The sequence below is a fragment of the Littorina saxatilis genome, linkage group LG14, assembly GCF_037325665.1.
Source record: "Littorina saxatilis isolate snail1 linkage group LG14, US_GU_Lsax_2.0, whole genome shotgun sequence".
Classification (NCBI taxonomy): Eukaryota; Metazoa; Mollusca; class Gastropoda; order Littorinimorpha; family Littorinidae; genus Littorina; species Littorina saxatilis.
Window position 1 is genome coordinate 13,229,842 of NC_090258.1, and position 25,190 is coordinate 13,255,031.

A 25,190-nucleotide genomic window follows, 5' to 3' on the forward strand; every position below is an offset into this window, starting at 1 on the left:
AGTGATCCTACCACGGTTTAAATCAGGAACACAAAAGTTTAACATTAAAAACGTACGGTTTCTTCTTTTGACGACAAAGACAACCACGACGACGACGATGATGATGATGACAACAACGCCAGCAGCAGCACCTCCAGCAATAACGGGAACACTGGGTCCTTTCTGTTCCTCTTGTTGCACTATTTCTGTAGACATTAAACACATGCTTCCCCACTTTATGAACTAGCAACAATTCCCAAAAATACTTTCTTTGCAGATTGTGCTATAGTTCTAATAAAAATAGTGTCTTTCTATAATCAACATATTGTGTGGGAACTTGGAATCTTAACTGGTTAATTGCTGTACTATTGTATATAGTTTTTCAAAACCCACACACATTATTACCGAAAGAGGCAGATTGCCAATCACAAGATCTAATAAGACAAGTAAGCAACAGCGATTAAAATGGGTGACATGCAGTTTCCTGGCACATACGAAAATATAACAAGCATTAACATTAAATGAGTTTTGTTTAATTTCCCTATATGACCAGATATTCAAACAACAACGTCAACAGCATCAACAACACCACAACCAGCAACAACAACAATAATAATATTAACAACAACAACATATGAAAACGAGTGTTCACTGAAGAAGCGGAGTCCGTGGGGAAGAAAGAAAAAAAAATCCGTGAATCATGTTCATGCCCAGTGACCTCGATCGCCCCGCACGTGTCAGCCCGGTGTGGTGCACAGAATAAAAAATAAATAAAAATTCTCAGGCCAGTATTTAAACTGGGTCATCAGCTCCTCGCAAACCAGACAGCGAGACTGGTTAACTGTTGTCGTGCTCTGTCAAGAAAAACAACCTGTGCTCTGGCTTGTATGTTCTTGTTGTTGTCAGTCTGTGCATGTTGTCTTATTACACCCCCGGTATAGGGGTGTGTATAGGTTTCGGTCGATGTGTTTGTTTGTTTGTTTGTGTGTTTGTGTTCGCATATAGATCTCAAGAATGAACGGACCGATCGTCACCAAACTTGGTGAACAGGTTCTATACATTCCTGAGACGGTCCTTACAAAAATTGGGACCAGTCAAACACACGGTTAGGGAGGTATTGGTGGATTAAGATTCTACAAGGACTTATAGAGAAACATATTCATGGTCAAAGGGAAATAACCTTCTCAGTTGGTGGCAGTGAGAATGGGTGCAGTGAGAATGGTTATTTCCCTTTGACCAACGGGGGTGTTTTTCCTACCTCGAAGGAATTTCTTGTTTTGTTTACTTTTAGTCAATTTTAGATATTAACATGTGTTAACATAGACGGGGAATGGAGACGAGGGTCTTGGTGTGTGTGTGTGTGTGTGTGTGTGTGTGTGTGTGTGTGTGTGAGTGTGTGTGTGCGTGCGCGCGCGCGTGTGTGTCAGTGTGTGTATGTGTGTATGTGTGTATGTGTGTATGTGTGTGATTGTGTGTGTGTGTGTGTGTGTGTGTGTGTGTGTAGCGATATGTGAGTAAACTACTGGACAGATCTTCATACCAAGGAAATCTCATGTAAAGTTTCATGAAGATCGGTTCAGTATTTTAAAAACAACTTCATCTGATTCTTTTTGGTGTCGTGATTCCAACAACATAGATATGTTATGTTTGGATTACAAGCAAGGTCTGAAAATTAGAAAGAATATCAAAACGCGCGTTTAACTGTGAAATGCTGTACGCTAATGCGCTATACTGGCTTGTCACTTTCTGAACGATCTCTGTTGTGAGAACGTGTCGGCAAGTCCGCAAGGCATGAATGCCGGTGATACAGCTGTGGAGTATATGTGTGGTCAATTTCATTTTGTCAGTTGGAAGGGTTGACTAAATGTAGTAATATCGCTTCACGCAAATCGTTTTGACATGACGAGATTTGGAAGTGAATAGAGAGGTCGACTTCGAGGAGTTAGAACATAACGAATGAACAGACTGGTGTTTGTTTACCCTCTATCGCGGCCTTTGAAGGCAAGACGTTATCCCTCGTACACAGTTACCCCTCATTGGGTTACACACTGACAACAAATATTTTTTAGTTTCCGAGACAAACGTGACTTATCATTCTACAACTGATTGTGATATGCGTTTATTTGCTTAAAGTTAAAATGCTGATTTGGGTTTGTTCACCGCAGACCTGGATTAATCTGTTCCACAGATCACTATCTATTTAAGTTATACACTTGTTGACAATAACATACAATAAAACAACAATATTTCCTTCGTGGTTTGCTTGCAGAATTTTGTTTGTGCGTGTGCTTGTGTGTGTGAGAGAGAGATGGACGTTTTGTGCAATAACGCATCCTTTGAACACTGACCATACTATCCTTATTATGTATAGTAAAGGAACCGCTCATGTAAAGAGTTTAGTACCAATTAAACGCCCACCCCCAACTTTTGGACAAAATTGGGGGGTGGGGGGGGGGCATATACAAGGTAGTTTACGGTATATTTTAAGGTAATGCTAATGTTGTAGTGTTTCATTCGTCTTTATGTTATTACACATAAGCTTCAATACCTGTATTCGAGATAATTAAGTACAATTAATATTATTTGATTTGATACACGGCCTGGCTGAACTTTTAAACGGAATTTGTATTACTGTTGTAGAAAACGAGCTTTGTGATGAAGCGTTAAAATAAGAAATTATTGTTCGCGATCTTTTGCAGTACAGGGCATGTCATCATCAGGTAGTGTGAAGAACAGGGTAGGTGGTCCAAGAGACTTAAACCTTGCAAGTAAATCGCACAGTGCATAACGAAAACAAGCGCCACTTCTCTTGATGTTTTTTTTACTGACATGTATAAGGTGTCATAGACACCGGGGTTGCTGCGTCTGTTTCAGTGAGTGATTTTTCAAAAAAGTCTTGATGATTATGCAATTCAGAACCAATGTGAATTACATTTTTTTTAAACCGCCCGGCACTAGTACAAGGCATTTATTATCGTTTTTATAAGGACATTAAAATGTTATAGTATTTGAGTCTTGAAATGCGATTTATTTATAATAATGAGCACAAAACAAAAAAAATAGTATACTCTGTTTTATAAACTGAACAGAAAAAGCGCGCATGATTCATAAAAATACACTAAAACAAGAGGCGAAGCCTTCAAGGCTCACGTAAGAAATCGACAAACAGTAACACAAACTCAATCACTTCGTCACACATACCAGGGCCGGACCAAGTTCGTTTGAGGGGGGGGGGGGGGGGGGGTTCCAACTGAAGGCAGGGGTCCATAGTCCACATTTTTTTTTCTCTGAGAGGTACATTGGATGGCCAGGGGGGGGGGGGGGGTCCGGAACCCCAGGAACCCCCCCCCCCCCCAGATCCGGCCCTGCATACACACACACACACACACACAGTAAGCGGCATAGGTGACACTGTGCAAGAAAGCGAGACACTAGATCTAGATCTGAATGGCCGATTTCGAAGAAAAAACTGGTCTCGGCCCGCTCAAAACTAACAATGATCGAGACTTTCAGTAATTCCTTCGCGTGACGTCTAACCCTCTTACGTCTTCAAATGTTGTGACGTCTTCAAATGTTAAAGTTTCTACCACAGACATACATACATACGCACGCACGCACGCACGCACGCACGCACAGACAGACAAAAGTTAGCATCGCATAGGCTACACTTACGAGAGCCAAAAATATGGCATTGACGGGGCTCGAACCATCGACTTCAAAAACAGCGCCGCAGTCCTATCCACTGAGCTATGCGGACATGTGACAAAATCGAACTAACTAGGAAACGTCTATTTTGTGAGATACAGGACTCACGGCAGTCGTTATGTGAATTAGGTCAGTTCGACCTTCGCTTACCCCACTTGGCGTGCAATGCACGGAGTTCTACCGACCTCTTTTTACATTTAGTCAAGTTTTGACTAAATGTTTTAACATAGAGGGGGAATCGAAACGAGGGTCGTGGTGTATGTGTGTGTGTGTGTGTGTGTGTAGAGCGATTCAGACTAAACTACTGGACCGATCTTTATGAAATTCGACATGAGAGTTCCTGGGTATGAAATCCCCGAACGTTTTTTTCATTTTTTTGATAAATGTCTTTGATGACGTCATATCCGGCTTTTCGTGAAAGTTGAGGCGGCACTGTCACGCCCTCATTTTTCAACCAAATTGGTTGAAATTTTGGTCAAGTAGTCTTCGACGAAGCCCGGACTTCGGTATTGCATTTCAGCTTGGTGGCTTAAAAATTAATTAATGACTTTGGTCATTAAAAATCGGAAAATTGTAAAAAAAAAAAATAAATTATAAAACGATCCAAATTTACGTTCATCTTATTCTCCATCATATTCTGATTCCAAAAACATATAAATATGTTATATTTGGATTAAAAACAAGCTCTGAAAATTAAATATATAAAAATTATTATCAAAATTAAATTGTCGAAATCAATTTAAAAATACTTTCATCTTATTCCTTGTCGGTTCCTGATTCCATAAACATATAGATACAAGGAACTTAGTCGATAAATATCGACAGGGGGCCGACAAATGGTTTAAATGGGAAATGTGTGTATATGGGTGTGGGTTTGAAACAAACAAACAAACCAACCCATGTGAACCCCGGGCCGCAGGCCTTCGATGTAGTGATTGAAAAAAAAGGATGTTCTCAAATGGTTCAATTCTCATTTGGTCTGATTCTCAAATGGTACCGGTATACTCCCCCCCCCCCCCCGGCCGCAGGCCTAGGAGTAAAATTTTATAGACCTTCTTCCCAGGGGTCATTGACCCAGTTTTAGCTATGAGAGGTGGTTCGCCCAGAGGCGGTCTCTTTGATGTCTTGAGAGGAAACTTGGCCAGGGTAGTACATGCACCAGAACTGGTGGACACCAAGGACAAACATGAAATCGAAGCAGTTTGCTTTCAGAGGGAACGGTCGTCAGCAACTCAAACTTCTCTGTTTTCTTTTTTTAAGAAAATCTGACTTTCTTTGTGGCCCCCTGACTCCGCCCCCCTCCCCCTGTAAGGACCCCCCTCCATAAGGACCGATTTTTGTCAACATTTTAAAGGTCGCTAGAGAGGGGTTCCACTGTATGACCTAACCGCTACTGGCAGACGGCCTCAATCTTCACGCGCAAAGACGAGATTAATAGGTGCTCGGTTTTGGTATTTTGAATTACATTACATTAAACCTTTGTTGGGTTTCATGGTCATGGCAACAGCCATAATAATATTACATGATGTATAATATCATATTTCAGCATATGTGAATTACATGTCATCATACCAAACTGTCATACATTTTTATTCCTACATTATTCTGATTGATCACAACCAAACCTACTATCATTGGACACATCCAAATGCAAGCGCCTGTTCTTGACAATTTCCCTCTGATCTAAATATAAAATCAGTGCAATTTCCTGGGTCGGGCTTTGCCACAGACACTCACGGTTTGGCCTGTAGGTAAAATGTACAATGTATTTTCTGATTTGTGCACAAAAGCTTTTTTTCTTTTTTCTTTTTTTTTAACATAACAATGTTTAATGTCACTGTATGTTTAAAAGACCATGGTCATATTTGTAAAAACAATGTTAAATTAGAAAATAAATAACATTTTGGTTCATGATTTTTCCTACACCTGTGCTGAAAATAAGAAATAAAAATGTCGGTATATAAGTCGCTCAAATACAAGTAGGTATGAATGGCTCGGTTTGAGTTTGTTGCAGTTGACCCTGCACAATGCGACCTATCATGTTTTTGCGATTTTGCCGTCACCCCTCCCATAGGGTGACGTATTTCACAACTTCCTGTGTTACACAAACTCTGTGATGACTCACCAATTTTGACTTCACTCCTCCCATAGGGTGACGGATTTCACAACTTTCTACAGATGAACAATGTTGCCTCCACCCCTCCCATAGGGTGACGGATGTCACAACTTCCTGTGTACACAAACTGATGACGTATTTCACAACAAAATGGCGCTGCCCATGGTCAACCTCGAAACTATCCGTATAGAATGGGGGCGTCCTCGCCCCCATAATGATATGTTTGGATTAAAAACACGCTCAGAAAGTTAAAACAAAGAGAGGTACAGAAAAGCGTGCTATCCTTCTTAGCGCAACTACTACCCCGCTCTTCTTGTCAATTTCACTGCCTTTGCCATGAGCGGTGGACTGACGATGCTACGAGTATACTGTCTTGCTGAAAAATGGCATTGCGTTCAGTTTCATTCTGTGAGTTTGACAGCTACTTGACTAAATGTTGTATTTTCGCCTCACGCGACTTGTTTACATTTAGTCAAGTTTTGACTAAATGTTTTAACGTACAGAGGGGAATCGCGACGAGGGTCGTGGTGTATGTGTGTGTGTGTATGTGCGTGCGTGCGTGTGTGTGTGTAGGGCGATTCAGACTAAACTACTGGACCGATCTTTATTAAATTTGACATGAGAGTTCCTGGGTATGATATCCCGAGACTCTTTTTTTTTATAAATGTCTTTGATGACGTCATATCCGGCTTTTCGTGAAAGTTGAGGCGGCACTGTCACGCTCTCATTTTTCAACCAAATTGGTTGAAATTTTGGTCAAGTAGTCTTCGACGAAGCCCGGACTTCGGTATTGCATTTCAGCGTGGTGGCTTAAAAATTAATTAATGACTTTGGTCATTAAAAATCTGAACATTGTAAAAAAAAATATTCTTTTTATAAAACGATTCCAATTTACGTTTATCTTATTCTCCATCATTTTCTAATTCCATAAACATATAAATATGTTATATTTGGATTAAAAACAAGCTCTGAAAATTAAAAATATAAACATTATTATCAAAATTAAAATGTCGATATCAATTTAAAAACACTTTCATCTTATTCCTTGTCGGTTCCTGATTCCAAAAACATATAGATATGATATGTTTGGATTAAAAACACGCTCAGAAAGTTAAAACGAAGAGACGTACAGAAAAGCGTGCTATCCTTCTCAGCGCAACTACTACCCCGCTCTTCTTGTTAATTTCACTGCCTTTGCCATGAACGGTGGACTGACGATGCTACGAGTATACGGTCTTGCTGCGTTGCATTGCGTTCAGTTTCATTCTGTGAGTTCGACAGCTACTTGACTAAGTGTTGTATTTTTGCCTTGCGCGACTTGTTTTACATTTTGTCAAGATTTGACTAAATGTTTTGACGTAGAGGGGGGAATCGAGACGAGGGTCGTGGTGTATGTGTGTGTGTCTGTGCGTGCGTGCGTGCGTGTGTGTGTGTGTAGAGCGATTCAGACTAAACTACTGGACAGATCTTTATGAAATTTGACATGGGAGTTTCTGGGTATGATATCCCGAGACGTTTTGTTTTATATTTTTTGATAAATGTCTTTGATGACGTCATATCCGGCTTTTCGTGAAAGTTGAGGCGGCACTGTCACGCTCTCATTTTTCAACCAAATTGGTTGAAATTTTGGTCAAGTAGTCTTCGACGAAGCCCGGACTTCGGTATTGCATTTCAGCTTGGTGGCTTAAAAATTAATTAATGACTTTGGTCATTAGAAATCTGAACATTGTAAAAAAAAACATTGTTTTGTAAAACGATCCAAATTTACGTTTATCTTATTCTCCATCATTTTCTGATTCCAAAAACATATAAATATGTTATATTTGGATTAAAAACAAGCTCTGAAAATTAAAAATATAAAAATTATTATCAAAATTAAAATTTCGATATCAATTTAAAAACACGTGTATCTTATTTCTTGTCGGTTCCTGATTCCAAAAACATATAGATATGATATGTTTGGATTAAAAACACGCTCAGAACGTTAAAACGAAGAGAGGTACAGCAAAGCGTGCCGTCCTTCTAAGCGCAACTACTACCCCGCTCTTCTTGTCAATTTCACTGCCTTTGCCATGAGCGGTGGACTGACGATGCTACGAGTATACGGTCTTGCTGCGTTGCATTGCGTTCAGTTTCATTCTGTGAGTTCGACAGCTACTTGACTAAATGTTGTATTTTCGCCTTACGCGACTTGTTTTTAACTTGTTTTGGCAAATTGTCACGTTGGCACTCTCGAAAGAAACGCCAATGAAGAAACCGTTTTGATATGACAACAACAACAACAACAACAACAACAACAACAACAACAACAACAAGCATCAACAACACCATCAAAACTAACAACAACAACATTCTTACCATTGACAATCAAAGTAGTGGTGACACTCAGACGGTACCAGTCAGTGTCCTTCCACTCCGCAGTACAAATGCACCTCTTCCCGTTGTCTTCCACTGTTAAGAGCTTAAGAACAAGTAGAAGAATTAACATTACATTTGTCATATAGGAATGCAATCCATTTGTAAATGTCCTGGTGTGGATAGCACACACTCCTTACAAATAGAATAACTTGACGGGCACAATGGCTTGGTGGTAATACGCCGGCCTCCATAGCGGAAGGTTGTAGGTACGAATACCGGCCGCGCATTGGTGGATATTTGTCCGATCTCCCAGGTCAACTTATGTGAAGACCTGCTAGTGCCTTATCCCCTTTCGTGTGTACACGCAAGCACCACAAGACCAAGTGTGCACGGAACAGATCATCTAATACATGTCAGAGTTCGGTGGGTTAAAGAAACATCAAAATACCCAGTATGCTTCTTCGGAAAGCGGCGTATGGTTGCCTAAATGACGGGGTAAAAACGGTCATACACGTAAACATTCACACGCGAGTGTACATTGGAGTTTCAGGCCAGGATCACAGAAGAATAAGAAGAAGAAGAAGAAGAAGAAGAAGATTAACTTGAAGAAAATACAAAGCAAGTAAGGTTAAAGACGCAGAGCGCATCAAAACACTAGAGCAACGATTTGTCTTTTTGTTATCGATGACGATATAAACAGTCAAAACATTGACACAACTATCCCACAGACGATCGCACGCACCTTTAGTGTTGCTAGCAAAACGAACCGGTGCAGTGTGTCATTTCGCAACTCCCGCCAGAATGTGATTAACATTTACCATAATCACGATCAGAATCTAAAGACTGTGCGACATGCAAAAATGGAACCAAATTCTATGTTTAGCAATGTTCCTAAGTATTCAAACACAATATTTTGACGTAAACTACCCACGATAGAAATAACTCTTGCTCATGTACGGTACCTGATCGAGACTTCCACCTCCCTTACTTTGGCTTTTCCCGTCTTAGCCTAACCTACAAGGACAATGATAAAACTTAAGTTGTCGCAAAATGGCCATGATTGGCTCAAAGTCGACGGGCGCAGTGGATACGACATTGGTCTCCTAATCGGAAGGTCGTGAGTTCAAATCCCGGCCGCGGCCGCCTAGTGGGTTAAGGGTTAAGGGTGGCGATTATTTTCGATCTCCCAGGTCAACTTATGTGAAGACCTGCTAGTGCCTTATCCCCTTTCGTGTGTACACGCAAGCACCACAAGACCAAGTGTGCACGGAACAGATCATCTAATACATGTCAGAGTTCGGTGGGTTAAAGAAACATCAAAATACCCAGTATGCTTCCCCACAAATCGACGTATCCTGCCAGAATGGCGGGGTAAAAACGGTCATACACATATAAATCCACTCGTGCAAAAACATGAGTGAACAACGTTGGAGTATCAGACTATGAACAAAGAAGAAGAATAAGACTCCAAGTATCAGCGTTGTTAGATGGGGTCATTTGAATGTTGACAGTAGAATCTGTGTGTTTTTTTTATCATAAAATCTGACACCCAAGTTTAAAGTTGTGGTCGTAATCTATGATTTGTCATTTGTAACCTAAAATTACAGAATAATTCACTTGAAAAAATGGATCACGTTTACAAGGGGTAGACTATCTATAATAGCACGATCTAGATCAGCACTTTTCAGGACGGACGTGTACGGGAACGTGTACGGGTAAATTCATCAAATCTAGTTTTTACGTCACGCGCGCGTTTTCCAAGATCTGCAGTCTTGTGGGAGCAAAACAAGGTATGCATTTCGAACATTGGAGAAAAAAGTGAGTCACGGGTGACGCAATATCTACACGTTCACGTACAGGTCTTTGCTACACGTTCGATCATCTAGAACCCTGTAATACCTTAAACTCGAGTACGCTGTGTACTTCTGTCTGACCAGCGATGTCCGGTGCAGTGTCTGGATGTCCGTCACACGAAAAGATGACGTTTTTCACAAGAGGTTTGCCACCTTGGACGGAACAGGTCATTCTCAGGTCATCACCTGCTTGTAGTACGTCACCCTTTTTGTATCCGTTAATGACTGGAGGTGTCTGGGGTGGATCTGTAAAAAAAAGGAAGGATAAAACAGATTTTAAGTTTTAAACCTACAGATGAAATATGTTAAAAATGCAATCATTTCAACATAAACATCAATCATCATAAATCATGTTATACAACACTTTTCGATAATGGTTATTACAAAAGTAAATAACGGGCAGTTGTAAAGGTTCTAAGTACATTCATTTATTTATATATTTCTTCTTTTGTTTCTTGTTTGTTTTTTTCTTTTTCATTTCTGTCTTCTTTCTTTTTTTGTTTGTTAGTGTATTGATTAATCCTTTTGTTTCACAGAACACGGCAAATGTTGCAATAGAAAAGCAACTCTCACTACTCTGAATGCAATACAGTTCGTTTTTGCAATCCTCGACTACGAAAGAACACCCTTTCTGAGAACTAGTTCCATAATACAATGTGTGTAATAGCAATGTCCGGTCCCCACTCTTAAATAAGTTTTATTGAAAGCAGCTGAATAATCTTTCATAAAAAGTGGATAATGTTATAAGTTTGAAACAGCTTCGAACAGTTCCTTGAAAATGCAAACAAGCAGGTAAAAACGAGCTCACTTACATTCTAGCATTATCTCCAGTCTTCCTACCCCCGACCGACCGTCTGCCAACGTCACAGTGCACGCCACAACATTCCTGTCATCCTCTGGTTTAGGTATGTAGACACACGTGTTTCCAGTCTGCCGCGCGCAGGTCACGCTCCATCTGTACTGCGTGACCTGAACGTTCGTGTCAGTTCGACAGATCAAGGTCAGTTCTTGTGACCCGTCTGTTTGAAAGGGAAGTGTTTGAGAGGCCGTGACGAAGACCGCTATGTTGGTAACACAGCTTTTCTGGTCAGAAGACAGTAGTTGACCATCGGGACACATGCACTTGCTGCTGTTGCTTGGTAACGGTATGCAAATAATACTGCAACCGCCATTGTTGTCGCCACATCCGTTTGGACCTGAAATCCACAATGGGCATGTCTAGTTGTTTGTGAAAAACAGGTCTGTGAAAAACAACAAAAACAACTGCAACACATAAACAGATCCTTAAAGCTGTGGTCTATTTATGACTTTCCGGGGCTACGAGATTGAAAAATAGGGATACAATCATGTACAGAATTCTGTACAGCAAACGCTACCCGAAACCCCACCTATACGGCGTCTATGACCTTGAGAGCTTCAGTCAACGCTTGCATTTTGCAGGGATAACATCCGGTTTGCTCTCTCAAGACTGATCATATTTTATCTTCAAGAGAGATCAAGGGGAAAAAATAAACGCCCCGGCGAAGATTCAAACTCTCGACCTCGAGACCTCGAGACTTCGTGTCTCATGTCCTAACCACTAGGCTACTGCACCAATTGAGAAAAAGAAGGAAAAACATTGATATGAATTCATGTTATGTTATTCTTGAAGCAGCATGATTTATATCTCTATCCGCCCATTGTTCAGAAGTGAATACATGTATAACTATTTCTTAGATGTCTGGTTTCAACTGCACAGAGCTTTGGAGAGATTCAATTACTGTTCTTGTCATTTTCTTGCATGTTGTAAATAGAGATATCGCAGCTGTTTGCATGGCGCGAATGTCGTGTAGCATGACGGTGTAAACATGTACTGCGATTCCGTAAAACATGTTTGCAAATAAAGGCAAATGTTAATGTCAATGTTTACGTTTTTGCAACGCATGAATGGTAATTCAAGCGTAGAATGATATAAAATTATCATTTTAAGACATCGGCCCCGACATTTCGAGGCCCCGAGGCCTTGAGTTCAAATCCCTGCCAAGTCGTTTATTTTTTCTGCTCGATCCTTCTTGGCAAATATGCTCAGCTCTGCGAGAGCAAACCGGATGTTACCACTGCAAAATTCAAGCGTTGACTGAAGCTCTCAAGGTCGGTGGGGTTTCGGGTAGTGTTTGCTGTACTGAAATTTGTACATGATTTTGCCCCAATATTTCAACCTCGTAGCCACGGAAAGTCATAAATAGACTACAGCTTTAACAAAACTTATGATGCAAGGTTAAATTTCATTTATATAATTCTGAGAGAGCGAGATAATTGAATTGAATCTATTTAACTCCTTGACTGCCACAATACACATGAGGTACGTACTTTGTTAAGATTTGAAACAAGCCTCGTAAGGCGTAATTACAACATTTAGTCAATCGGTCGAACTCACAGAATAAAACTGAGCGCACTTCGTTTTTTTCCACCAAGATAATACGGCTTCGTCAATCCCCGTGGCAAGGAAATCGCTCACTTTTCACGCGGAAATCGAAGTGACATTGACAAGCCAGTATATCACAGTCACGTATTGCGCTCAGCAGGAAAGCGCGCTTTTCTGTGTTCTTTTTAACTTTCTGAGCTTGTTTTTAATACAAACATATCATATCTAATGTTTTTAAAATCAAGAAATGATAAAGAATAGGATGGAATCATTCTTGGATCGATTTTACAAATTTTAATCGTAGTGCCTAATTAACCTATTTTCGTTAATTGTGATCAAATTTAACATGACATATGTATATATTTTTGAATTCAGGAGAAATTGAGGAATATGATGCAGTCATTTGTAAATCTGTTTGGGAAAATTCGACTTTAATGGAAATTTAAATGAGCAAACTTATAAACTAATTATTACGCTGCCAAGCTGAAATTCAATTCCATAGTCTGGACTCGATCATCGCAAATTGCTTGACCAAAATTTCAATAATTTTGATTGAAAATTGAGGGCGAGACAGTGCTGCCTTAAACACACACACACAACCATACAAACATACATACACACACACACACCTCCACCCTCGTTTCGATTCCCTGTCAATGATACAACAGATGTAACAAGCTTTGATAAGGGAAACATCCGCTTTATCTTGCCTTTCGAATTGCAGGAGATGCTTGCCTCCCTTGGAACCATTTTCTCAGGTTTGGTCTGATTGTTATACCTTGTATGTTATCTATTTTTTTAACGATTTTTTTAACGAATTTCTTCCGGCAGTCAAAAGATCGTACATCGTGTGTATGAATCGCTGTTTTTCAAACCGCTCTTTGAATAATAATAATCAAGCAATTATTTATAATTAGTTAGCAACATAACGTAACAATTAAAGTACGGTATGCGTATTCAAAAAAAATCAAAAGGTATTTCTTCTAATTTTGTATGTTTGTAATGCACAGAATTCCTTTCTTAACAGTGTTGCACAGCGCTAGCAAGACGACACAGCCAGCGAAAACGAGGGCGATGAATCTGGGACCTGTCTACAAGACCTGCTTAAAAACACTTCCCCAAACAGTTCCGCGCTATCTTAACAAAAGCAAAAGCCAGCTCACCCAGCTCTGTAACATTTTGGTTACATTAATATACTATTTCCATTGTAGAGCAATATTGGCACTTGGCAACTGTACAAGCGAGTAAAGTTTAAAGTTGCTTTTATGGAAATTATTACATAGCATATACCCCACAAATAATTTACTCCACAAGATGAAGTTGAAAGAAAATAGTCTGTGTAGTCTTTGTAACGAAATAGATTCTTAGAAATAGAACTCTTTTTTTAAATGTAGGAAAATGAAGTTGTTTTGGGAACGTGATATATGTATATTTGTTAATAAGAGAGATTGTCAGTAAGTACTGGTGTCACATGACTGATGTGAACCAGTTGATTGGCTAATGGCGATGCGCTTTTTTGCGAGACTGTACTCTCATCCTCAGAATTAATTAATGACATGTAGCTTATATTCTCCACTTTACTAAAATATAACCATACATTTCCTGCGGCTCAAAGGAGAAGTTTTTTTTCTTCTGACAGATCGCAGGCGCCTGTGCCACAGTGAATCCCACTGATCTAAAAATAGAAGCGGCTGTGTCTCTTCCACAATAGTCTCGTCTTGTTTTGACTTGCAAAGATTCTTCTCATATGCCGTGTTGGTGGAATGTAGCTTATTAACCACATTACCAAATGATGAGATTGTATAAAATTCCCAGCGGCAAACACAAAACACAAGTGTTATTCCGATAACGTACCAGCTAGACTCTGTTATACTAGACTACACTGAAATACGACTGTAATGAATGGTTTCCGAATTATTATTTCAAGGCAACAACAATCGGAATCGAAAACGTGTAGGGTTAGAAACGTTCTTACCATGTATAAAACTTATTACGAGCCTGCCTCATGCGTGCAGACGAGCATTTTTTGTTTTTAAAATGAGACTGCAGTGCAGTGATTCGATTGCCCTAGCCGCCTAGCAGACGACATGAACCCCGCAGCAAATTAACATGGGCGAATGTGAACAAACAAACGATGGGGATATAATACGTGTAGAGTTCAGAGCATTCCTACCGTTCATATATAGTACCAGACTCCCCGATGAGTGAAGATACATATAGGTTACACACTCCGAGTTCTGATTATCTTGCATATTTTCCCGAGGGTCGATTTTCAGGTATTACCGAGCCTTTGGCGAGGTAATACCTGAAAATCGACCCGAGGGAAAATATGCAAGATATTCAGGACGAGGTGTGTAAGCTATTTATCCCATTACTCCGACGTTTTCATTAAAAACACTTACTTTTTCCACTAAAACCTGCCCGTGCCTGTTTTCAGCTTGCCAAAAGCCTCCGCAGTCGAAATTCATGTCAATGAATTCATGGGCAAAGCTTGTTCCCATTTGTCAGCATAATGGACGGCGTCATTCGACTTGTATGTGGACATTCAGTCATTCATAGGTCTACTGTCTGCTTTTACATTTTGAAAGTCATTTTAAAATATCCCTGTGTATATTTGACATCGGCTTTCGTTATACTCAATTCGGCATACCGGGTTTATATTTTTACCAGAATTGCGCACGATAATGGCAGCGCAACAAATTCAGTTCGGGCCGTGCTGGTTTGATCGTTGACCCAAGTCAGTTCGCATGCAGTGTTACTGTTTGTCAGTCGGGGATAGAAATGTTGGCTGTCATCGCGCTGTTCTGTTTCGGCTTTCACACGTGGATCACTTGCATAATTATTCAGTCGTCGGGTTTAGGTGAGCCAAAGCTTCAATACTTCGCCTGTTGTAAACTTTAAGCAATAAAGCTTGGAAGTTGTATGTCGGCACTGAGAGTCGGTCGCGGTACATCGCTTTCTACTTTGTCCCGGTCTTGAGTTTGAACACCTAAGGTTGGCTACATCTAACACCTCACATCCTCTTCTCTTCCCCATATATCTTAACTGTATCTCCAACTTCTTTTCGTCTTCTTCTTTTCATTTTGATGCCACTCCCTCATTTGTCGCTGAACCCCGCAGTTTACTCGACTCGGATTCACACAAGCCCGTCTAGCAGACGACAGTTCGAACAGTCTTGAACAGCACGGTTGCAAGCAGATTCAGCTATCAATCGAAGCAATACACTTAAAGCCAAAGCAAATAACCAAATGAGAAAACCTAACGTTTGATTTGACTTCAATTCATGGTGACTCTTCTGATAATTTTTTGGGCGTTGGAATGGATCTCAACGGGTTCCCAGCTACGACAACTTTTCGAGAGTTATGCACCGCAGGCATGCCTTCGACAATCGATGTCAGTTTCAGATAGAGTTTTTAAACTACCAGGTGACTGGGTTGTGTTTTGATCTCTCTCTCTCTCTCTCTCTCTCTCTCTCTCTCTCTCTCTCTCTCTCTCTCTCTCTCTCTCTCTCTCTCTCTCTCTCTCTCTCTCTCTCTCTCTCTCTCTCTCTCTCTCTCACGGTTCTGTGTAGATGGCTGTCTGTGTAAAAATTAGGGAGTATCGTCCCTTGATCCCACTCGCGATACTCGTTGAACATGCCTTTGACCATGCAGTCGCTTCAGCCAGCGAAATATCTCGACTCCGCTCTTTAAATCCATGCAGAATGTGCGTATCGTATGAAGTATTCTTTATTTTCTCAATATTGACACATGTAGGCCTGTACCTATACGTGATATTGACTTTGACACCATAAAATATTTCAGTCGTATGTTGAAAAAAGTAGTCCATCTGTAAACTCTGAATATGCAGATGACCTCTATAAATTATTCAATTGTACTCTGAAATCAAAGACAATGACAAATGACAGTTGAGATCGAAACTCGGTTGTGATGGATAATTCATATGGTTGCGATGGATAATTCAGAATAATCACCTCCTCAGCTAACAGAGACAAAGAGGCAGGTCATGGGATAAAACACGAGAAACATACCAGATTTACTTTGAAAATGTGCTAACCGTGGCCATGGAGTCAATTCAAGCGGCAACACTCTGCACAGTCAATCTATCGAAGCTCGATGAAGGTTTCGAATCGCAAATAACAAAGAGCACAGTCCTTTCTCCGAGTTTAAATGAGGTCTGTGTGAAAGGTCATCACTTTTTAGCTTAACGCTACTCTGGAATTTACCAACATAAATTAAAACAAGAGTTTGCGTGTGACGAAAGCACTGACACACTTGAGACAGCCCACACAAAAGTAGATCTGACACAAACCTGACCACACAGTTACGCCTATCCAAATGCGCGAAGCAAAATGTGCGTTTTGAATCTTCTTTTTTTCTCTGACGGTACTGACAATATCGTTATTGAAACAATCCCAGTGCACTAAGGGATTTATAAAGCAAATCTCGAAAATAATTATTGAACTCAGCGCTATGCGCTTCGTTCAATAATGATTTTTTTCGATTTGCTCTATACATCCCTTAGTGCACTGGGATGTCTCAATAACTTAAAAATGGTATATTTACAGAACATGATTTATTGTTTAGTTATTTACCAGGAATGTATACCCCAACAAACAAAATTATGAATTATATTGTATTGATAGCAAAAATGTGTATTAGTAAGCATAGATATGGTAGGACTATTGATTTCAATGTAATGTTTAATTACGAATACGGGTTAAGACGTTTTAGTATTTTGTAAATGAAAAATGTTAAACTGTGCGTCTGTTTGTGTGTGTGTTTGTGTATGTGTTTGTGTGTGTATGTGTATATGTGTGTGTGTGTATGTGTGTATGTATGTGTGTGTGTGTGTATGTGTGTGCGTGTGTGTGTGTGTGTTAAGAGAGAGAGAGGGAGAGAAAGAGAGGGGGAGAGGGAGAGAGAGAAAGAGAGTGAGCTGGAGATAGGGAGAGAGAGAGAGAGAGAGAGAGAGAGAGAGAGAGAGAGAGAGAGAGAGAGAGAGAGAGAGAGAGAGAGAGAGAGAGAGAGAGAGAGAGAGATAGAGAGAGAAACACACCAACATATAGACTGACTTCAAACTGATACAAATAGATTAACTGACCGACGAAGCTTTACTTTACAATTTAATTTTGTTGTTAATCATTCTTATTGATTAAACGGATGTTGACTTCACCGGACCCTGTACAATAAAATGCACAATAATCCCAACAGTATTATTCATTTCTAAAATGCGTTTTAAATGTAACTTATATGCAAGAGACTCCATTGGACAGTGAGATGTCTTCAATTGTAGGGCTAATTTTCGTCGTAATACTTTCAAGGGAAGAACAGTAAAAGTGTTGATCACCAAAAAGAAACAGTCACCTCACAAATTCGCAAACTGAAATGTTCAGTAAAACGCCAGGACAACATTACCTGTCTTCAAAGAGTCTTCGTAATAGGCGTGAACATCGTTGATTCGTCCCTCTGAGGTACCTTTAATGGTCACATTTTCATTATCCAGATCAAGTGGAAGGCGATAAAACTCACTGTGCGTCGTTTGCGCTCTGAAAAGGATTAACGAAAATAAAACCTCTTTAAAAATTCAAACCTCAAGAAGAAATCAGAAAAATATCGACTTCATTAAGTTTCAACGTCAATAATAGAAAGGAAGAATCGTTAGCTAACGGAACGTTCCAGTATGTTCAAAAAAGTATTCCATAGTTCCGTAACTGATTTTGTTCATATATCTATTTACGAACATCGTTATTCATTGGAGGTTGGTTTCCAATTTCATATACAAGGCAGTTTGATTTTGTGAATAAGCAACTCTCATGTTTTAAGGCACACGTGTTCCCGTGTGAACTGTTCTACTCACCGTTTCAGATGTCATTTGTATGGAGTCGACGCACGTGCGAGGATATGTATGTGTGGGAGGGGGGGGGCGGGAGATGGAAGCTTGCTGTATGTTATGTAATGTATATATTGTGTGTGATACGTGGAAATGTGATACTATTTATTTGCATGTATGATACAGGTACAAATGTGATAATTGTAGGCTTATACTAGTGATTACTGTGTGTGATACATGAAATGTGATATGAATGCTGTTTTTATATGTTATACTCTTACTTTCTCCCAAGCGCAAGACAAATTCTTCTATGAAAATTGAAGCCAATAAAATTTGAGTTGAGATCTAGCAAGGTTTAAACATAAGATGGACACATACCAAAACTGAACAACTGTACTGCTGTCTGTGCGTGGTGGACATTTTTTTAACGTTTTTATCTTGTAAAAGCAAGACACTTTTTAAGAAATTATTTCCTAAATAATTCCAAGTCACCAAATCACGTAAGTCAGGGTATTCGTCCAAGTGCATTAGGGGTGGTTTTATTCCATGTTAAAAGCCTGATCAGATCTGATATAATGACTGAGATTTGTTTACGGGAAGGATTAAGCCTTTAAGACGCGAGATATGCACAATGCACGCACCCGTCGGGCCCCCAGTCAGTGATGTACAGAGCGTTTTCAAAAAGTGCCAGACCGAAAAAGAAAAGTGTACTGCGTCCCTGCAAGAGCACTGTCCTTCCGTTACCATACAGGTCTGAGAACTCGACTTTGCTGGTGCCAGCGTCAGCCCAGTAAATACGGTTGTCTGCACACACAAATGAATATAACAAAACAATAAATAAATTAAAAAAAGAACGAAATAAACAAATAAATAATTACATATATATCAGAAGTTGTGAAAGAAACAATTGAGAGTCAGCAGAGACTGTCTTCTGAGATTTGTTAAAATCTCTTAGCAGAGCAAAAGAGAGAGAAAAACAAGACGCGTAAGGCGAAAATACAACATTTAGTCAAGTAGCTGTCGAACTCACAGAATGAAACTGAACGCAATGCCATTTTTCAGCAAGACCGTATACTCGTAGCATCGTCAGTCCACCGCTCATGGTAAAGGCAGTGAAATTGACAAGAAAAGCGGGGTAGTAGTTGCGCTAAGAAGGATAGCACGCTTTTCTGTACCTCTCTTTGTTTTAACTTTCTGAGCGTGTTTTTAATCCAAACATATCATATCTATATGTTTTTGGAATCAGGAACCGACAAGAAATAAGATGAAAGTGTTTTTAAATTGATTTCGAAAATTTAATTTTGATAATAATTTGTATATATTTAGATTTCAGAGCTTGTTTTTAATCCAAATATAACATATTAGTTTTTGGAATCAGAAAATGATGGAGAATAAGATGAATGTAAATTTGGATCGTTTTATAATTTTTTTTTAATTTTTTTTACAATTTTCAGATTTTTAATGACCAAAGTCATTCATTAATTTTTAAGCCAACAAACTGAAATGCAATACCGAAGTCCGGGCTTCGTCGGAAATTACTTGACCAAAATTTCAACCAATTTGGTTGAAAAATGAGGGCGTGACAGTGCCGCCTCAACTTTCACGAAAAGCCGAATATGACGTCATCAAAGACATTTATCAAAAAAAAGAAAAAAATAGTCAAGAATTTCATACCCAGGAACTCTCATGTCAAATTTCATAAAGATCGGTCCAGTAGTATAGTCTGAATCGCTCTACACACACACACACACGCACACACGCACACACGCACGCACACACACACGCACATACACCACGACCCTCGTTTCGATTCCCCCTCGATGTTAAAATATTTAGTCAAAACTTGACTAAATATAAAAAGTATCCCTTCACAGATAGTCCTGTTGGAGAAATCAGACACTCCTCGGACGGGACCAAGATTTCAAAGAGAAGCTAACAGAGAGAGAGAGAGAGAGAGAGAGAGAGAGAGAGAGAGAGAGAGAGAGAGAGAGAGAGAGAGAGAGAGAGAGAGAGAGAGAGAGAGAGAGAGAGAGAGAGAGAGAGAGAGAGAGAGAGAGAGAGAGAGAGAGAGAGAGAGAGAGAGAGAGAATGACAATGACACATTTTTTTTTATTTACGAGGGTAGTGGCATAAGCAAACTGGTGCCTTTTTACATCCAGCCCTCGCCCATGGGAGGGTTTAATCTAATGATAATACGTTTTAAAAATGTTGGAATATCAATTAAAGAAGTAATAAAAAACAAACGATGAACAAACAAACGATTAACAGACTAAAAAAACAAACAAAAATATACATACAAGCGAACATGACATATTATTGTCAAAGGCATAATGAAAACTGTATCAATCAAGCAAACACGTGTGCAACTTCGAGGGAAGAAAAATTCCGTGAACTGAGGAATCAATGGAACAACTTCGTTGCAAATAATAACAATGTAGCATCGTTACATAAGTCATGTTGTGAAATTAATTAGGTACAAGTATCCACTGAAACGTGTAAAAGGTAAAAATAAGGCATCAACAATATAAACATGTTCAGGCTAAGTGAGAACGAAATGTGCCATGTATAAGGAATGAGAAATAATTTATATGTCTTTAAAAATCTTGGCATTGACGGAATGTCTGAGACCGCTTGGAAGTGAATTCCAAAGATTAGTCCCCGAAAAGAGTAGGCTGGACTTAAACAGATCTATACGAGGCCGAGGAGCATACATTTTTGTTGGGTCTCTTAAATTGTGGGAAGTGACGTGAGAAGAAAGAGGTGCAGGCGCTCTTCCAATTATGGGTTTATGCATCAAAACGCCTTTATTGTGCGTGAGTCTTGACTTAGGAGGAAGGATGTTTAAAAGTTTATAGTCTTCGTTGGAAACCGAGACTTGTGCGCACGGACAAGTGCGCACGGACAAGATCCTGTAATCCATGTCAGAGTTCGGTGGGTTATGAAAAGACGAAAATACCCAGCATGTCTACCCAACGAAAATGGATTGAAGCTGACTATGCTCTCAGAGTATAGTGTGGGGAACCCAAATGGGCAAACGAACTCACACGTAACTAGAAAAAAATTCTGGAACGCTGAAGAAGAAGAAGAAGAAGAAGAAGAAGAAGAAGAAGAAGAAGAAGAAGAAGAAGAAGAAGAAGAAGAAGAAGAAGAAGAAGAAGAAGAAGAAGAAGAAAGAGAATCATAAATCATTGACTTACTTGCAACATCCAGTGCCAGTGCATTGGTTATACTCAGGCCGAGACTGACCAGTGTCCGTCGTTCACTGCCGTCATAGTTGGCTCGCTCTATTTTCTCTACTGTTCCCCAGTCTGTCCAGAACATCACACTGGACAACAACATGAAAGTGCACACATTTCACAGAAGGGATGCCATTATATCCATAAACAGGTTATTACACAAGTGCACAATGTTCCATGTTAATGCAACTAATGAAAAGGCAAAGCTGCGATGACTGCGTGTGCCACATTCAAATCTTATTATGGAGTCAAATATTGACTGAATGTAAAAATACACACACACTCACACACAGAAATGTTGCTTTATACAAACCCATTGACAGTGTCCAGCACGATGGCCCGAGGTCTGTCGAGGTTGGAACTGACCACAGTCTTTTTAGCCCCAGTGGACATGGTCAGCATGGCGATTACGTCGTTCACAGCGTCCGTGTAGAAGATAAGGCGAGACAGAGGGTCCACTGCAAGTCCCTCCAGAGAAGCGTCTGCAGCGAATGGGTTTCAAGAACAATCGGTTCTTTCCAAAATACTCTCTCTTTTAAAGTACCAAATCGGCTGGTATTGTAAAGCACACAGCTACACGTCAACAAACGCTCACAGAAAAATAGACAAGAGGCCGGCAGACACAGGCTGATGTATGGCACACAAACACACACACACACACACACACACACACACACACACACACACACACACACACACACACACCACCACCACCACCGCCACCACCACCATCACCACCACCACCAACAACAACAACAACAACGCCATAACCACTTCCATCACCACCACCACCACCACCACCACCACCGCCAACACCACAAATCAAGAAACAATGCGAAAAAGACTCACTTTGACCACCATCGTATACAGTCTGCACTCCAGTTCCATCCAAGCCAGCAGAACGAATTGCGTGGAAATCCCGGTTCACTTCCGTCCAGTAAATCGTTTCTTTGACAGGGTCGTAGTCTATTGCGATCGGATTGTATGGAGTAGAGGACATTTGGATTTTGTGGTTTGTGTTGGTGTCTGTATCCACGCGATATATTGAACCAGGTCGATCCACTCTACTGATTGCAATGAGGAGGAAGGTGTCATCTTGCCTTGCTGAAGAAAAAAATAAGCGGAGGTATAAGAGAAAACCATAAGACCCAAGCGAGCCAGCGCGCTTAGGTTTAAAATTAAGAAACAAACGGAGGTAATGATTGGATATGCAGGCGATTTTATATTATTTCGAAGCTGCTCATTCTCTCTGGAGAGGACTGGTGCTGCATAACTCTCACTTACAGTTAATTATGATGTTAGATATGATTTTCTAGAACGTTTATTCCGTCATAATCGTCAAAATCATCGTCATTGATATCCTCATCACCAACATCTTCGGCGCCTTTGGCCAACGTCACCATCATGGTTTAAAGTTGCTCAAGAACATGGCATATGCTTTTCATTGTATTGGGCTATGACTATGCAAATCATCTCAAATATTTCCAGGCTTTGGTAAATGGATAATAACATCTTTCCAATTGGACACATGCACAAATAAATAGCCACCCTGCTTTTACTGCAGTGAAGATTTGTTGCTGTATTAATTTCTGAGATTGATATAGTTGTCAATGACAAGACTAAATCAAACCATATCCCGTGCTACACAAGGAACGACCAGGATATAACGTGAATGATTGCTCTTCTCGAACGACGACGACGACGACGACGACGATGATGATGACGATGATGATGATGATGATGATGATGATGATGCTGATGATGATGATGATGATGACGACAATGATGACGACGACGAAGATGATGATGATGCTGATGCTGATGCTGCTGATGATGGTGATGATGATGAGGAGGAGGAGGAGGAGGAGGAGGAGGAGGAGGAGGAGGAGGAGGAGGAGGAGGAGGAAGAAGTAGACAATGGTTACGATGATGATTATGACGACGATACTGATGCTGCCGATGATGGTCATGATGACAAAGAGATGCACGAAGCCATTTAGCTGCAGAAACGACATAAAATTGTACCTGCAGTAAACGTGGCTATAAACCCAGATCCGTTTATAGTGGCATCCGTGACAAACGTGATCCTCATGTGATTGCCGAAAGAACGCCAGATGTAATGACCAGATGTGTAATTACACAGTTTTTCCAGTAGAGAATCGGTTTCCTTTGCCCCGTCTCGAATCTGGAAAAATCCATCAGAATAAATTATTTCAAGTTAATTAGTGTTAAGATTATGTTTCTTAAAGTACTGCTTGTAATTTCCGTCGTCGTCGTGTTTTTGTTTCTTCTTGTTCTTCTTTTCATTCTTGTTTTTGTTCTTGTTACCTACACTCTGTCACTCAGCAATAAGGTGAGAATCACAGGAGCTTGTATCAAATCGCCGGTCGATCATTATGTACAGTCCACTACTACGACATACTACTACTATATACTACATATATAGTAGTAGTATGTCGTAGTAGTGGACTGTAGATAATGATCGACCGGCGATTTGATACAAGCTCCTGTGGTGCGAATTGAGAAGTGAACACGTACATAACATTCTGATAGGGTTTCTAATAATAACTGTTCTTCGTTTATACAGTTCTTTACATTCGACATCCCTTAAAACAAATCCATGTCAACATCCATCATGAATGTATTTGCCTGTTACGCAGTAACGTATGTTCTGGTAACGTATGGAATCGACCGGTGTTTTTGTTTGCTGGCAATACGGGGTAGCCTGGAGACTCTGAAAACACCCAACATGCTTTTCTCCACAGAGTATGTTCACGTGCATCCTGCTGTAAGAGTGATGAACAAAAAAGGGTGCTGGCCTGGCCGCTATATTATAACATTTACGAGGTCACCTGAAATCCGTCCTGGTTGGTCAAGGTCGTCACGTGATGCACCAAAATGGCAATAATAAAGTATGTATCGTTTTGAGGCATTCTCGGCAACATTGCAGTGTTTGTATTATTCGGACAGCTATATACTTACTGCCCGAAGTCGCCACATACCAATAGCAGTTTAAAATGATTGAACGTTATTCGTGTTTAGAAATTAACCAAAGACGACAGCAATTGCAGCTCATTAATAAGAAAGGATGAGTAGTAGTAGTAGTAGTAGTAGTAGTAGTAGTAGTAGTAGTAGTAGTAGTAGTAGTAGTAGTAGTAGTAGTAGTAGTAGTAGTAGTAGTAGTAGTAGTAGTAGTAGTGGTGGTGGTGGTGGTGGTGGTTGTGGTGGTGGTGGCGGTAGTGGTGGCGGTTGTAGTAGTAGTAGTAGTAGTAGTAGTAGTAGTAGTAGTTTGTTTGTTTGTTTGTTTGTTTGTTTGTTTATTTGCTTGACGCCCAGTCCACTACGAAGGGTGATATCAGGGCGGTGCTGCTTTGACATTTAACGTGCGCCACACACAAGACAGAAGTCGCAGCAAAGGTTTCATGTCTCACCCAGTCACATTATTCTGACACCGGACCAACCAGTCCTAGCACTTACCCCATTATGCCAGACGCCAGGCGGAGCAGCCACTAGATTGCCAATTTTAAAGTCTTAGGTATGACCCGGCCGGGGTTCGAACCCACGACCTCCCGTTCACAGGGCGGACCCCTTACCACTAGGCCACCGTGTTGCGGTAGTAGTAGTAGTAGTAGTAGTAGTAGTAGTAGTAGTAGTAGTAGTAGTAGAACTAGTAGTAGTAGTAGTAGTAGTAGTAGTAGTTGTAGTAG

At 40.3% G+C, this 25,190-nt stretch overlaps 1 protein-coding gene across 1 annotated transcript in view; it reads right to left on the reverse strand.

Moving 5' to 3' along the window:
• The window catches only part of LOC138947158 (uncharacterized), a 43,901-nt gene that overhangs the window by 9,363 nt on the left and 9,348 nt on the right, over positions 1 to 25,190 (reverse strand). The window contains exons 3-12 of the mRNA XM_070318598.1: positions 23,509 to 23,668; positions 22,333 to 22,587; positions 21,797 to 21,965; positions 21,445 to 21,572; positions 18,889 to 19,051; positions 17,833 to 17,963; positions 10,824 to 11,207; positions 10,058 to 10,257; positions 8,159 to 8,261; positions 57 to 185 (exon numbers count right to left, since the gene is read on the reverse strand). Of these exons, the coding sequence (XP_070174699.1) occupies positions 57 to 185; positions 8,159 to 8,261; positions 10,058 to 10,257; positions 10,824 to 11,207; positions 17,833 to 17,963; positions 18,889 to 19,051; positions 21,445 to 21,572; positions 21,797 to 21,965; positions 22,333 to 22,587; positions 23,509 to 23,668 (1,822 nt within the window). The remainder of the gene's footprint in view (positions 1 to 56; positions 186 to 8,158; positions 8,262 to 10,057; positions 10,258 to 10,823; positions 11,208 to 17,832; positions 17,964 to 18,888; positions 19,052 to 21,444; positions 21,573 to 21,796; positions 21,966 to 22,332; positions 22,588 to 23,508; positions 23,669 to 25,190) is intronic.